The sequence below is a fragment of the Manis pentadactyla genome, chromosome 12, assembly GCF_030020395.1.
Source record: "Manis pentadactyla isolate mManPen7 chromosome 12, mManPen7.hap1, whole genome shotgun sequence".
Lineage (NCBI taxonomy): Eukaryota > Metazoa > Chordata > Mammalia > Pholidota > Manidae > Manis > Manis pentadactyla.
This window is the reverse complement of record NC_080030.1, coordinates 92,709,820-92,725,009: the sequence shown is the minus strand read 5'-3', so window position 1 is coordinate 92,725,009 and position 15,190 is coordinate 92,709,820. Positions and strand designations below refer to the sequence as shown.

At 40.9% G+C, this 15,190-nt stretch overlaps 1 protein-coding gene and 1 long non-coding RNA gene across 3 annotated transcripts; one reads left to right on the top strand and one right to left on the bottom strand.

Moving 5' to 3' along the window:
• Positions 1-131: 131 nt before the first annotated feature.
• PNRC1 (proline rich nuclear receptor coactivator 1) lies at positions 132-3,867 on the bottom strand. Its single transcript, XM_036912192.2, has 2 exons — positions 3,328-3,867; positions 132-1,230 (listed from the first exon to the last, which is right to left on the bottom strand). The coding sequence occupies exons 1-2, from the start codon at positions 3,865-3,867 to the stop codon at positions 787-789; spliced, it is 984 nt and encodes a 327-aa protein (XP_036768087.1). The 3' UTR covers positions 132-786.
• Positions 3,868-3,978: 111 nt separating this feature from the next.
• On the top strand, positions 3,979-10,453 carry LOC118925873 (uncharacterized). Of its 2 annotated transcripts, XR_008992844.1 has the most exons (4): positions 3,979-5,476; positions 6,518-6,624; positions 9,533-9,916; positions 10,064-10,453. It is a non-coding gene; the product is annotated as an uncharacterized LOC118925873 (long non-coding RNA). The 2 variants fall into 2 exon arrangements; XR_005030210.2 differs by having other exon boundaries at positions 6,518-9,916.
• The last annotated feature ends 4,737 nt before the right edge of the window (positions 10,454-15,190 follow it).

The window sequence follows — 15,190 nt, the reverse complement described above, 5'->3', positions numbered from 1 at the left end:
CTAAACTTCAGAGGGAAGACGGACAATTAGTAAAAAGTTAAACATTTAGACACTAAAATGGAAGTTAAAAATCCATCTCCTATCATACATTCAAACATGAAAAACAGTCACACACAAAGAGTCAAGACTACTTTAAGAGGGGGGAGCCAAATTATTATTATTTAAAGATTTGATTACAACCGATTTTGTTGGATTAAAATTAGAGGTATTTTAAATTTGAATGGATAAACCAAAAACCAGAAATTAAATTTGGTAAAAATGGTAATGGGAATTTTCCAGTAATCACAGATAGTAAGGCAGAAATCAATTTAGAGAAGCACAGACAAGCCCCATGTTTACAATGATTGTGCCACAGATTTAAACTTCAGTAGTGCATTAGTAAACTGTTCACATTTAGATCTTCACCTTGAGATTTTATAGCTGTTTCTTGAAAAAAATCTCAGTACCTTGTGCAAATAAATCAGGTCTTCCATGTGCCTTAGCACACACTTAAAATTTCTCCATTGTATATATATATATACACAAAACTCCTACCATTTGGGCAGGGTAAAATACATACTTTCATAACAAAACTATAATGTACTTCTCAAGTATGAACAATATACACATAATACATGGTATACAGTATTTACAAAATATAAAATATAATACAGGCTGTAGTTTTTTAAATTCATCTTTTGCACTTGGGTTTGCAACAAGGAAAATTTCCATTTCTGTAGCAGTTCTTTTCAAGAGTCCAGGAATTTTGGAAAGACTGTGTTTTACATACACACTGAAATCTGAGATCTAAGTTTGAACTTTTAGGAGAGTTTTTAAGTGTACTGCCATCAATTCCCTACTTTGGTTAGAATTTTCAATAGTGCTTCCCATCCAGTGACTAGGAGGCTTTGGAAGAACACTAGGAGAAGGTGGATCACTAAACTTTGCCCCAGCATAATTTTCCTTTTGGCTCACTTCAGTTAGAAATGCTGATTTCTTCAAATGAATATTTTTAATGTTCTCAGTATTTTTAAAAGGCTTTTTTTCCTGCTTCTGAATTATATCAGATGAAAGAGAATCCTGCCAAAAGTTATTTTCATTTCTTTTTGCAGAAGTGATCTTGGTTAGTGGTAAATTATATTTGCTTTTCTGTCTGTTTATCTTTGGTTGTTCCCACAAGTGTATACCATGAATAAGCTGGCCGTGGGTAATGGCAATTTTCTCCGATTTTCCCATCTTTGATTTTAAAACCTACAAAGACAAGGAACATAAAAGTGAATACAGTCTCATGGTAAGATACAGTCATGAACCTCACACCACGTATCTAATACAATTTCCTTTAGAAAGTTCCTCTGAAACTTTTAGTTCATTGCCTTGAATAAATACCTTATGTGCTTGCTGCACTTATTACTGGATGTCCAAATATGTACGCACCTATTTTTGTTTACCACTAACAGTTTATCACCACTGCTGCCAGTATGCAACATACGAGTCAGTTCTAAAATGTCAAAGTGGAAAAAACCTCTTTGGAAAGTAACCCGAAGTCCATCTCTATAACCATAATAATGAAGCCATCTTCCAAGCACGTATGGCAACTTTCTAAGGTCACCATTTTTACGACGGGATGTTGCCAACAGAAATTTTCAAATGCTTTCATTTTAACTGGTTGAGCCTGGTTAAAAATAAAAGCTATGTTAATAGATATACTATACCTTTAAACAGGTACTCTTAAGATAAATTTATTTCAGAACAAAAATTTGATTAGCAGGAACTAGATTTTAAGTGAGAAAGTGTGATAGTTAACTAAATACGAACGAAAAATTATCCCCCAGCGTTTGAAAAAAATTTCTAGAAATTTAAGTGCTAAAATAAAAACTTTTCATTTATGTTTTCCAGTTATACACACATAAAAAAGTACATGATCTGGAGAAGTATCCTGCCCTGCACCTTCTTTCTGGTTTAACAACTTTGCGGCTCTAATTCTAATCACTTTCCTACCTTCAAGTGATCCTAACAGGAAGCCATGCCCAGGTGGAAGTATAAGGTAACCCATTAAATCACTGCCCCTCCAACACTTGCACGTGATAGGGAATAGGGGCACAAATAGAAGCGGCAGCACAACTAACAATTCATGTGTTCACTTGCCAACAGAGCTCCCACGAACAGTATTAAAACTGTTCGAGAAAAATAAATTTTACTGACCAGGAAACAAGAAATAAAAGCTTGCTTTTAAATTATCATTAATATTTCAGGAAGGCTATAGAATTTTAAATCTTTAAAGAAATCTAAAAAAATAATTTGAGGAATTATGGCGAACAAACTTAAAAGGCACAGCTATATATAATCTGCACATCGCTCAGTCCAATATTCCTTCAACAAAAAGCACTAACTTAACATTCACTTCGTCACTATGAAAGGGTATTTTTGAAATTGTCAATAAAATGTGTTGTTCTGACATAAGGTTACTTTAATTTCAAATCATTTTAGCGATTTAACTCCGTTTTAAGTTTTAATCAGTTTACGGTGAATAACAATGGCAATTAGCAAGTCACGCCAATGCACTGGTAACTTTTCTTCCGAAAGTCCCATCATTCTGAACACAGTAAAACTACCTTCCATTACAAAAGTCCGGTACAGACTATAATGGGAACTGTTGAACAGTGAATTGACTTAGCACTTTAGTGAGGAAGAACTTGGCCGCCGCTCCTGCCGACTTGGAGAGTTAAAAAAGTACAGCTAACTGGGTCACCCGGGCGAGGGGCTGAGCCCCCGTGGGAACCGCGCCCCGCACGGGGCACCGCTTATCTCCGCAAAAAGCCCAACGTAATCGCGCCGCTTGCAGCCCACTCCCAATCGCACACCAGGGCGGCGGGACTGCACACGCGTCCGCGCCCAGGTTGAGTACTACCAACGGCCGGGCGGCCGAAGGAAGGCACCCGTCGGCATCGCCGCCTTCATGAACGCCGGAGCGCGGTGCACGTAGCGCGCGCTGACGTCAGTGCCCCGAGGATCCCTTCCCTCACCCACCCAGCCGCACGCCCCGAACGCCAAAACCCCCTGGAACGCCGCCAGCCTTCTAAATCGGGGCTGTTGCTAGGGCGCAGCCGCCCTTCTCATTGGCTGGCTCCCGGGAGCCAATCAGCAGCGCCAGCGCATGCCTCCCCTCCCCCTTAGTTCCCTCAGCGAGAACAGAGCCGGCGTCACGGAAACTTCCCTCCCGAGTACACGGCCGTCCCTCACCCCGGGCCCCCGTTCCTGACCCCTCGGTGCAAGGCCCCAGGGCGCGGCAGCGGTCGCCTGAGGGCCGGAAGTCCCCAAAGGTTCCCAGGTGCCCCTCGCGGTCCTTACCTCGCTTGTGAACGAGGGCTGGCTGAGGGCCGCGGGCGGCAGCGGGCCGGGGAAGGGGCCCGCTCCCTCAGTTCGGGTTGCGGCCGCCGGGCCCGGGGCCGAAGCGGCGGCCTGCTCCGATACGTCCTGCGCTCCGCTCCGGCCCGCCGCGGGACTGCGCCCGCCCCCCAGGCTTGGCCGGTGCTGCTGGTACTGGTGAAAGCGGCTGGGCAGCTGCCCCGCCGGGCTGGCCCGCACCTTCTTCTTCCGCCGCTTCTTCGGCGCTGCCCGAGGGGTGCCCGCAGCCGTGGCGACACTGCAGTTAGGCAGAGGTACCGGGGCGCGAGGCTGAGGGGTCAGACAGGAACCGTCTCCCCTTAAGAAGTGAGGGAGGAAGAGGGTGGGGGGCAGCGTCCGCGGGTCCGAGATCCGGGGGAAAGGCGGCGGAGCCGTGGTCACCATCGGGAGGGCCCCGAAGTAACCGCGAGCGGAAAAGCCCAGGGGCGCAAGGCGGCCTCCTAGAACAAACGGCTCCCGCTGCGGGACGGAGACGACGGTCATGGTGCTTGGAGGAAAGTGGCTCAGCAGGAAGAGGAGGAGAAAGTGAAGCCAGAGATCACAGGGCGGCGGCGACGGCGACGGTTGCTGCTAAGAGTCCGAGAGCACTGCGAGCCACGGGGCCGAGCGGCGTCGGCGCAGCAACAAATAGCCTCAACCCCAGCTCCGAGTGTTGTTATGTGAGGCCCCGCCCTGCGCCCGCCCACCGAAAGCCAAAGCGCAATCAGAATGCGGCAGGGTATGGCCACGCCCCTTATCTCCGCCTCCCTGGCCTCAGGAAGACACAAACAACCGGCTAGCTGCGTCCCGGCAGAAAGAGCGCACACTGCGCAGGCGTTGCCAGCAGCGGCTTTCGGGAAGAGTCAGTCCCGCGAACAATGAAGTTCCGTTTCAGCCCCACCCGCCCCGTCCCTCTTGTTCCTCGCTCTGGCACCTCACGGGGAAGGCCGCGGTCAGCCAGCCAGCGAGCCAGGCCTAGGCTTAATTTGGAATGGGGTTTGGTGGGGAGGGAATAAGAATCAGGAAGCATCGAGGCAGCTGAAGCTGTCTCCGCCGCTGACCTTGGCGAAGTATCTTATTTCAAACCAATTATAATGTTATCGTTGGGTTTTTATTTAAAGATTTCAAAGTACATCATAGGAATTTCATTTCTAGCGATGGTGAAGAGTCCACATTTACTTTTAATCATGTTTTCATTTTTGGGGTGGGCAACTCTGCTCATTAGCCAAAGTGGTAAGAGTAACAATTAAGGGAGTGACTAATTGAAAGTGGCCCTTAAATATATAAAATAGTTAACTGTAAATCCATAATCGGGCATAGCAAATGTTACTGCCTTCATACTTGAAGGACTGAGACTTTAGGACCACAAAACGGTGCCTGAGAGAAAAGGAAGCAAAGGAGGAGGCTCGTGTCTTGAAGTGGAAGAGCTCTGCAGCGTGGAGTGGATCCTGCCGGCTGTGTGTGAGAACTCTCACTCTCCCCGTCTCCCCGCACTGCACACATACGCAACAAAGAATTGTGCCCATTAAGCACTTTTGTGCCACGAACTGTTCTTTAAGTAAATTATCTCATTTGAACCTCACAGCAAACCTAGGGGACAGTTAACTATCCCCATTTTAGAGGGGAGGAAACAGGCTTAGAGGTAGAAAGTATTTGTCAGGTATCATACGGTAAGTTAACAGCAGTTGTTGAACTCCAAGTCTGTCCAAACCAAAGTTTGAACATCATCCATACGACTTGTCAATACTAGATTGTAGGTTTTAAGAACACAATAATTTTAAACTTTTAGTCTCACAGCCTCTAACCAATTACTTTTCAGCTTTGTAGCACGTAAGTGTTTTACGATTGATGACAAAGTTTGACAGAGGGAATATCCATAAATGCTTCCCAATAACTTTTTAAAGACGATCCCGAATTTACAACGGTTCCACTTAGGGTATTTCGAGTTTACTGGTGTGAAAGCAATAGGCATTCTGTAAAACCCACATTTTGAATTTTGAATTTTGGTCTTTTCCCAGACTGGCTGTATGTAGTACAGTTCTCTGGTGATGTTGGTCAGTGGCAGTGAGCAGCCGCTCCCGGTCAGCTGCGCCATCATGACAGGAAACAACCGGTACACTTAAAATAATTTTGTACACATACAGCTGTTGTTTTTCATTTTCAGTACAGTATTCAGTAAATTTCATGAGACAGTCAACACTTCATTATAAAATAGGCTTTGTGTTAGAGGTTTTGCCCAGTTGTAGGCTAATGGAAGTGTTCTCAGCATGTTTAAGGTAGGCTGGGCTAAATTACAATGTTTGTTAGGTTAATGTATTTTCGACTCACGGTATTTTCAGTTTACGATGGATTTATCACAACATAATCCCATTGTAGTTTGGAGAAGGCCTGTTTAAAGTTTTAATACTGTATCCCATCATCAATTGTTGGGTTTTACCATTTCTACTGGATTTCACTTATTTTTGTGCTTCCAACACAGAATAATAAAGTAAGTGTTCTAGTTCTTTGGGTGAATGGGAATCATATACTTGCAGAGCCATAAAAGATCTACAGAGAACTTTTAATTTAAATCCTCACGTCTGCAAATTGAAATTGAATTTAGGATCTGGTGAGAAGAACAGCCTGGTAAGAGTTGGTGGAAAAGAGCAGGCAAAGATGATGGAAACCTCTGGAATGATGTAGTTTGCTCTTCTGTTTTTGTAGAAGTTTCTATTTTTTCAAAGCACTTTCATCTTTTTTGTTATTTTATTCTTACATGAATCATTTAAAGTAGATAGATATAGTTTCTATTATACATATGATAAAAATAAAGCCTCGAAAGTTAAAGTAATTTGCCTAAGGGTCCCATAATGAGTCAGGAACTAAATCACTTCAACTCCTAATGCTTAATCCAGTGCTCTTTTTGCTGTATCCCAAGGCTTAAAGTTTGACTTTATCTGGGGTAATATAGTGTGATACTAGGTCCCAAAGAATAATTTACCCTCTGTTGGCAGCTAATTGGTAGTTAGTTCCCTGGGGCCCTTGATCAAGGGCACCTATTATTGTCTTTGTGTATCCCAAGGGTGAATGTTGGAAGTTACTGTGTAATATGTAGTTTAGCCTTTTGAGAACTGGAGGGTAGGCCTTGAATTAGACCTTGGATTTTGTTTCTTAGGTAAGGAAGCCTTGCAGCCGTGGCCACCTTAGTGATGGGTGCTGAGATGGTGCTCACCACAAAGAGACAAGGTGCTGGAATGGACCACCAAAAGAGAGCAATCCAAGGTTTTATAAATCAGATTGTTAGATTTTATGTTACTCATTGTATATAGTTCCCATTGGCCCTTAGTCTTCAGTAAAGAAAATTTTAGTATTCAAAGCTGATTTCATCTGTGCTATATTTTATAAAGGAAAAGGTCACCTGTGCTTCTCTGAGCCCAAAGGGCCAATCATTGAGGTTGTGCAAGGTAGGCCAAGGGTAAAGTAATCTTGGGGGGACTCTCATGGTTCTTGAAGATTTTTGTTCTAGCTTTATTTTTGTTAAGTCAATAAGTTTCTTTAAAAGGAGTTTCTGGAAAAAACAGTTGAAAAATAAAACAGGTAATAAAGAGCAGGGAAAAGAGATAAAGGCCACGTGTATGCAGTTTACATGCATCAGCACTGCAGAGCCCTCTGAACTCCTCTGCTCTTCTGTGTACCATTCTCTCTCTCACATTTTACTTTGGTCCTCCTCCCCCCTCTCTCTCTACCTTGAATGTAGTCTTTCCCTCCTCCTGCTCTGAATGTTTCTCTTCTCCCCCTCACTGTGATTTTATTTCCATTTTCCCTACCTGTTGTTGCTTAGATCTCAAATGTCTAAGCTCTTAGGGACACCTATGTGAAAAGAGGAACATTTACTCCAATACAAGCTTTGCTTATATGCTCAAATTTAATCTTTCAAATCTATGAAGTAATATTCCTCTAGACATTGAACACAACCAGGAAACCAAAATGTTTAAACTTCACGAATAAGAATTTCCCTGACAGTTAAGCATTGATCACAAACCTTATTTTAGCAACAAACTCTGAAAAGTTTAATTAAAATAAGGTTTATATTTAAAAGAAACAAAATATGCATACAATTTCACAATAAAGACAAAATTTAAACTGACACTTCAAAACTATTATTACCATTGGTTGAAATTAATGTCTTCATTATCCCTATACGTACATGTTTCAAGGGTTGTAGTAATTTTACCACAGGTATTTATTTCCTAAACTTTCTTAAGGAGGACAGCAGGCCTGTGCAGGTTATGTTTTGCATATGGGTGCCTAGGCAAAGGGGTGGGGGAAGCTGAAGTATAGCTCTCAGCTCTTGAAACCATCTCCCCAGGGTCTGGGAACACCAGGAGGAAGGGATGTCTTTTTCTTATTGATAGTTACAAAGGTGTCAAAAGGAGTAGGAGCAGCCCTGGAGTGCAATATTATTATGGATAGCTGATTTTATTTTATCCTAGATATAAAACCCAAAGGAAAACCATCTTATTTAGATTAGTTGAAGTTCCAACCAACTGAGTCTTAGTTGGGTGGTCACAGGCCTGGTTGTGCCTTCTGGCTGGCTCTCCTTTTCTACACTGATAAAACTTTTTAACTCCTTGCCATTCATAGAATGCAACCTAATGCCTCTCTTGAAATGGTATATTTTTAAAGTTTCATTCGGCCACCTTACAGAACCCAGTTTCTTATCATTATATGTTGGTGTGGACTGTTCAGTTTTACAAACTGATTTGTCTTAATTTGTTATCTTTCATCTTTCATGAGACAGATGGAGTCCACATAATTAGCTGTCTTCAGGGCATTTGGCAAATCATCATCTTGAAACACTCTGTGGATTCTCTTCTGCTTTGTCTTTTTGCAACCCCAGCACTGATTAAATAAATGTTGGATCTCCTTTCTCCCTGGTTGTTATATATGACAAATGATCTGGAGCAGATCTTTCTGTTTCTGGTATAGTTAATATTTTTTTCCAAGGCTGCTTGTCTGATTCCCAGTCCTCTCTATTCATCTGTCTCTGCTTTTACAATTTAGAGAAAAGACATGTCTGTGCTTTAGAAACTATTATATGCCTTAGATTTAAAAAAACAACCCATACATATAATTGTATTTACTTAACTTCAAGAAACTTAACACATCTAAATTATCTCATTCACTATCTTTTATAGGCCAACTACCTATTACTAAATTGTAAACTTTTTCCTTTGGAGAAACATTATGGACTTTCATTGATTCAAATGCTTTCAATTATGTATAATCACTTTTTTTTTTTTGCTCATCTTCAGAAGAGCCGAGTCAATGAAAGACCTTTTGGATGGTCGAATTGTCTCTCCAGCACTTCTCTCAAACATTTTTGAAAACATTCTTGCTTTATATACACAACAAAATGTTCCAGATTATCTTCATCTTTCTCTGACTTAAAACATGGGATGAAGTATTTTATAAAGAATTTAGTTTCTTTAAATTAAAAAAAAAATTAGTGGCAAAACCTGGGCATCAGGGATATCAGATTGTTCCATGTGAGTACAGATTGGAATTACAATTTTTTTTTTCCAAAACTGGAAGACATTTCTTTTTAAAGTCCTTAGTCTACATTGATTTTTTAAATAATTCAAACACCACGAAATCATTTAAAAATTTATTCCATTGTAAAAAAATGTTTAGTTTTCTTCCCAACATAATCTTAAACTTTTAATCCCTTGCTCGGACTGCAGTTGTGCCCCCATGTATAATCCTTACATGTCTCAGCAGTAGTCATTTCTGTAATCACTTCATTACCTTGAGGTCTTAGTACTTCCACTTTATCTCTCTGGTCTTTGTCTATTTTTATTTTTTTAGTTTTTATCTTTTATCTCCCCTCTTTATGCTTTCCCACTGTTATTCTCATCATCCTTATTTCATCTCTCCTTGAATATTTATCTCCAAGATAAATATTCAAATCTTGGAACTGAAGCATAATTCCTGCCTCAGGGTGTTTTGTAACTGGAGAGTTACTGTCTGTCTTGGGACATCAAGGTCATCCCCACTTGCAACTACTCTAGATCAAGTCATCAAAAACTTAATGCCATTTTTGTTGTGGGACAAAATGCACTCTGTAGCATGTTGGCACATTTTTACTGACTTATTCATGTACTTTTATTTAAGTAATTTGTGTTCTTAGTATTCCAGAGCAATCTTCCACACCAAAACAAAGAAGAGAAGGGCAGAGGACAACAGAAAGAGAAGCAACTGGGAGAAACATTTTACAATTTATCAAGGTTTCAGTAAAATTACCTCTTAAAAAAAAAGCATTGTATACACTGTTAGGTTTTTCCATTGCAAGAATCCACTCAGTAAAGTAACAGGGTATTTGCTTTAAGGATATACACATACAGACATAAGAAAGACAAGAAGATTGCACATCAGGCCTCATAGGATCCCAAGAAAACCTCCATACCCAGAACTCATGGGAGGAACAGGAATTACAGAATAGCACCTAACAGACCTGGAATGAAGTTTGGAAACTCAAAATTTACTCAGGATCCAGTGCATCCCTGCTTAGAAGGTTAGTTTTTCACTCCTCAGCAAAAGATGTTTGTTGATTCTTACTCTACTGCTCTGCCATTCCCCTGACTTAACTCTTTCTGTTTGTGCTTTTGTGTATTAACACTTGCACTATCACTACCAATTAATTCACTGTTTCATCTAAAAGTTCCAATTCCACAGAGAGAGGAACTGATTCGTTTAGGTGAGATTACTGGATGACTCATCACCTTCATGATGTTGAGCCAGGATGGTGTGGCACCTGTGTGTGAGGCGCCACTCAGGACCACTTCCGGGACTGTGGACGTGACAAGCGTTGAGAAGTTTGGCCAGCCCGGTATACTGCATAACCTACCTTCCAGGCACAGAACAGTCCTCTGCTTATTTATACCTGCAATTCTTTGGAATCTACAGGCAGTGAGAAAGCCTATGGAAACTCTGGGGATCTCTGACTGTTCTTGGAAAGCTAGGTTTCTAGCAACACCGTCCCATCATTCCTGGTGAAGCAATAGTTGGCTGGAGTTGAATAGACGCTGCCCTTTTAAAATGAGGCCTATGAGTGGGGGTGGGGGGGTGGGGGGGGTGTCCCAAAATAAATAAAATAAAAGCCTGTGCACAGCCAGCTCATTTCACTCATTTACTTACTGGACTCTTTAGGCAAATAAGCTTGAAACTCCTTTAAAAATAAACAGGAAGTGTGAGACAAATGACAGTAACTTAGCTATGAGGCCCCTGAGAACTGCAGCTAAGATAGTTCAGAGGAGATGGGAAGGTTGACAGAGGAATAAAAGCTTAAAACCTGATAACTGATAATGTGAGCCTAGTCGGGAGACCAGGCAGGGTGGGAAGTACGTAAGAGTGAGGCAAGGTAAGGAGAAGTGAGAGTGAAAGAGATGGGTCCCAGACTTCCAAATGTGGTTGATTTGGAGAGAAACGATTGCCTTGGCAGGAATATGAAAATCCAGAAGGGCCAGTTTGGGGAGAAAATATGATTGCCATGATAGTAAGGTTTTATTTTTGATGTTCTTCAATTTAAAACTAATTGAAATTTTTGTTTTGTCTGTCTCAAAAAGAAAAAAATCCCCCAATAATTTTTTTACCATGAATCCTTGATAGAAAAAGTGTTTTTATTCTTCTTCAGTGCAAAAACATGGAAATAGACTTTTTAAATCAATCTGGTTATCTTTAGCTATTTCATTTGACATTTTCAGAAAATAGGAGTTAAACTACTTCTAAGAAATTTTAAATAAATTAAGGAAAATGGACTGAAACTTACTGTCAACTTTCCTTTATTATTCGTGTCCCAGAATAGTCAATTCAGTTCTGTCCTTGTCAGCTAAAATTCCAAGAGGAGAATAGCATATGTCATTTTTATAAAATACTACAGTGTCCCATTTTTTACAGCATTGCAATTTAAGAGTATATGATAAAGTAGTGTTTCAGACTTTTACCTTCTATGTGATGGTAAAAGGTCTGCAAAATGAATACTGGTTTTAGAGTAATGCTTATGATTTTCAAGCCTAAGTGAAATTACGTAGAGTTTTTTTTCTGTAGTTTGTAACCCCAGAACATAAAAAGAAAAATGAGATTTGGCCAATGATTTTCTGTTAATTCTTCCTAAAAAAGAACATTTCCATGTTCTTAAAACATTTAGAAAGATTTAGGATTTCTACAAAACAATCAAATATTTGCTGAGTTATCTTTATATGTCCTTATTTTATCCCTGAAGATTTAAAATTTGTACAAGAAGATAAAACTGACATTCCCTGGGTTTTATCACTTTCTGGAATTCTTGAACCCACCAGAAGAATGTTTAGATCATGGAGCAGAAGAACAAGTGCAACCACCTTCAAGCTGTGAGGCTGATATTTTGCCAAGTTTTCTCTGCAATATTGATTATGACTAGCAGCCAAGTATGACTCATTGCTGTAAATGCTATATCTAAAATGATGTCACTAGCTTTTTGAGTTTCAGGGGAGAGAAGAGAGTGGTATTTTGGCCTTACTAGTAAGTTGACATATTACAGTTATCCTGCACATGTACAAGTGCATATGATGTGATTAGTTTAAATATTGACATCAGAGGTTCTTAAAGATATAGTGCAGCCAGAGATCATCCCATAGTGCAGCCCCCTGGCCTTGCACACAGGGCTTGCAATCAGCATCTTATTGTATATCCTAAAGTGTAAGCAGTCAGGCAAGAGTTTTGAGGATCATAACAAATAATCAGGAATAAAAGGAACTTGCAGAACACAGAGACAGAGTAGCAGAAAGTTTTCAAAAGCTCCTTGAATGAATAGCCTCAGAGTGTTAAGAGTATAACACATCCATGAAACAAAAAGAAGATGATATGAAAAGCAAACAGAATTTTAAAAATCTATTATAAATTGAAAATACCATGGCAGAAATTAAAAATTCAGTTGAAAAAAAGGTAAATTTAAGGTATTCTCTGAGAAGGTAAAATTTAATGATGAGGAATTTGAAAGGTAATAAAAGAATTAGAAGATCTGTTCAATAGGTTCAATATTCCAAATAAGAATTCCAGAAAGAGAAAACAGAGGAAGTAGAAGGAAAGAAATTAACAAAGAAATAAACCATGCAAATTTCCCAGAACCAGAGAACGTGAGTGTGCAGGCTGAAATGGCTCACTGAGTGCTCAGAATAATGGATGAAAATAGGCCTACACCAAGAAAGGTAATAATCCAAAAAAAATAGATATGATTATTAAAATCTTCCTAAGGAAGAACAGGTTGCACACAAAGCATCAGAATCAGAATAGTATCTGGAATATCAGCTTGAAGCTAGAAGACAATGCAACAATTACTTCAAAATTCCAAGGATAAATGAATTCCAACCCAGAAGCCCATTTCCTCCTGTTATGGACTGCATGTTTGTGTCCCTCCCAAACTCATATGTTGAAACTCTACCTCCCAAGGGGATGATATTAGGAGATGGGACCTTTGGGAGGCAATTAAATCATGAGAGTGAAGCCCTCATGGATGGGATTGATGTTACAAGAGCTTGCTTCCTCTTTCTGCTCTCACGTTGAGGGGACAATAAGAGGTGTGCAGACTGTTAACTCAGAAGCAGGCTGGCATCCTGATCTCAGATTTCTAACCTCCAAACTGTTGGAAATAAATTTCTGTTGTTTATAAGCCACCCGGTCTGTAGTACTTTGTTGTAGCTGCCTGAACCGACTAAGGTTTTTCCCAAACTACCAGTCAAGCAGAAGGGTAGAATAAAGATCTTTCAAATACATAACAGCCCAAGAATTTTACTCTCCATGTAGTTTTTCTCAGGAAGCTACTGGAAGAGGCACTTCATTAAAGAGAGTAAATCAAGAAACAATAAGACATGGGATCTAGGAAACGTGAGATCCCACATAGAGGGGAGTGAAAGGAATTTCCAGGTAAGAGTGAGTGGTGAGCTCCAGATGGTAGCTTCGCAGGTGGCCCGTGGAGCAGGTGGCCTGTGGAGCAGGTGGCCCGTGGAGCAACCAGCCCAGAATGCAGCAGAAGGATGGATGATTGCAGAGGGCCGGGGAAGACTCCCAGGAAAATGACAGATAATAGAATCCACAATATGTTTGATGGAATCAAGAAGAGATGTACTTCTGGCAGAGAGCCTGGGAATGAATAAATGCTGGGTAAATAGAAAATGAAGCAAAGGGAATGAAGTCAAGGAAACAGCAAGGCAATTATTGAGTCCAAAGAAGGGAAGAAGTACAAGAAAGAATATATTCACAGTACAGCTGACTACATGTAAACACCAAATATCAATAGAATCCAAAGTTGTGATATAACTATATGAGGAGGATGTGGAAGGAGACTATATGTATGTACATATTTGTGTGGATAGATAGACAGACAGATAGATAGATAGATAGATAGGATCTGGGCAGTAATAGAGCTAAAACCTCATCTTCATCATAGAAAGTCATCGATTTATATCTTAAACCAAAAAATAAATACAGCACTATTAGCATTTTATTTTAAAATGTGAGGTTAATACTAACAGGACAGGTAAGAGAGTTGAAAGAGGTTGCCCAGGGTTGAGAGTGCCCAGGAAACAAGGGTGGAGAGGGGAACTAGGAGACTTCTGGATTTGTTTTAGGCCTTGTAGTACTTATTTTAGTTTTCACATAAATACATGATTTTTTAAAAAGCAGACTGACAGGATTTCAAAGTTAAAGGCACAGAAGTATGAGTGTGCAGGACAAGCATGGGTAAGAAACAAAAAATCTAGAGAAGCTGGAAAATTAGATGAAGGTCATACTGAGAGAGGCACTCAGGGCCCAGCTGAGGAACTTAGAATTGTTCCTCAATTGTCTGTGTTCCTCCATTGTCTGTGCTGTGGGAATGCTGGAAAGTGGGGAGTAGGCAGATCACATCTAAGCGATATTTTTGAGGGGTAGAGCGAGTGGGACAAGACAAAACTGAAAGGCAAGGAGATGAGTTAGAAAATATTTCAGTTGTCCAGACAAGGTCTGAGGGAACTAAGGCAAGTTCAGTGGGAGAAGAAGGGATTAGACATATGAGGAATATTCCAGGTGGAATTGACAGGGTTTGGTTTACTGATATGAGACGGAGTGAGGGAGAGGAGAGAGTTAAGACTGACCTGGTCTTTTCCAACCACACCCTCCAGGGGATTCTGATATCAGAACTTCATTTGCCCAGTTTCAGTGGTCTTCCTCATTTCCCAGAGTTTGCTCCAAATGACATTTGATCTTCAAGAAAATAAAGGCACTGAGTTTGGCCAGAAGAAACAGAAGCCTTCCATCGAAGGATCTACCTACCTGATTTCAGGGTTATTATGAAGCTCCAAGGGCATGGAAGTGCTTGTTACACTGTACAAATGTAGGTGATTCTATGACGGCCATTATTGTTTTCTGAAGACTGTGATCCAATTTCTGAGGGCAGTGACAAATGGGAATTTTCACCCAAAAAACATTTTGGGCCATGTCAGCAACATTGAACACTGGTACACATGGCCAACATGCAGCAGCAGGCTTCTACACGGGCATACCTTTCACTGTGACATTATTTTTCTTATTATATACTTGTATAGGGAGGTTGAGTGGTGTGTCGTTCCTCCCCCCCTCATTATGTTACAGATTTGGAGATGAGGAGGACATCATCCTGGACTATCTGGGTGGGTCCTGAATCCAGTGACAAGTGTCTTTAGGAGAGACCCACAGAAGAGGAGGTGGCAGTGACCGAGGAGTCAGGGATGGGAGTGATGTGGCCACAAGCCAAGGAGCACCTAGAACCACCAGAAGCTGCAAGAGACAACCGGTG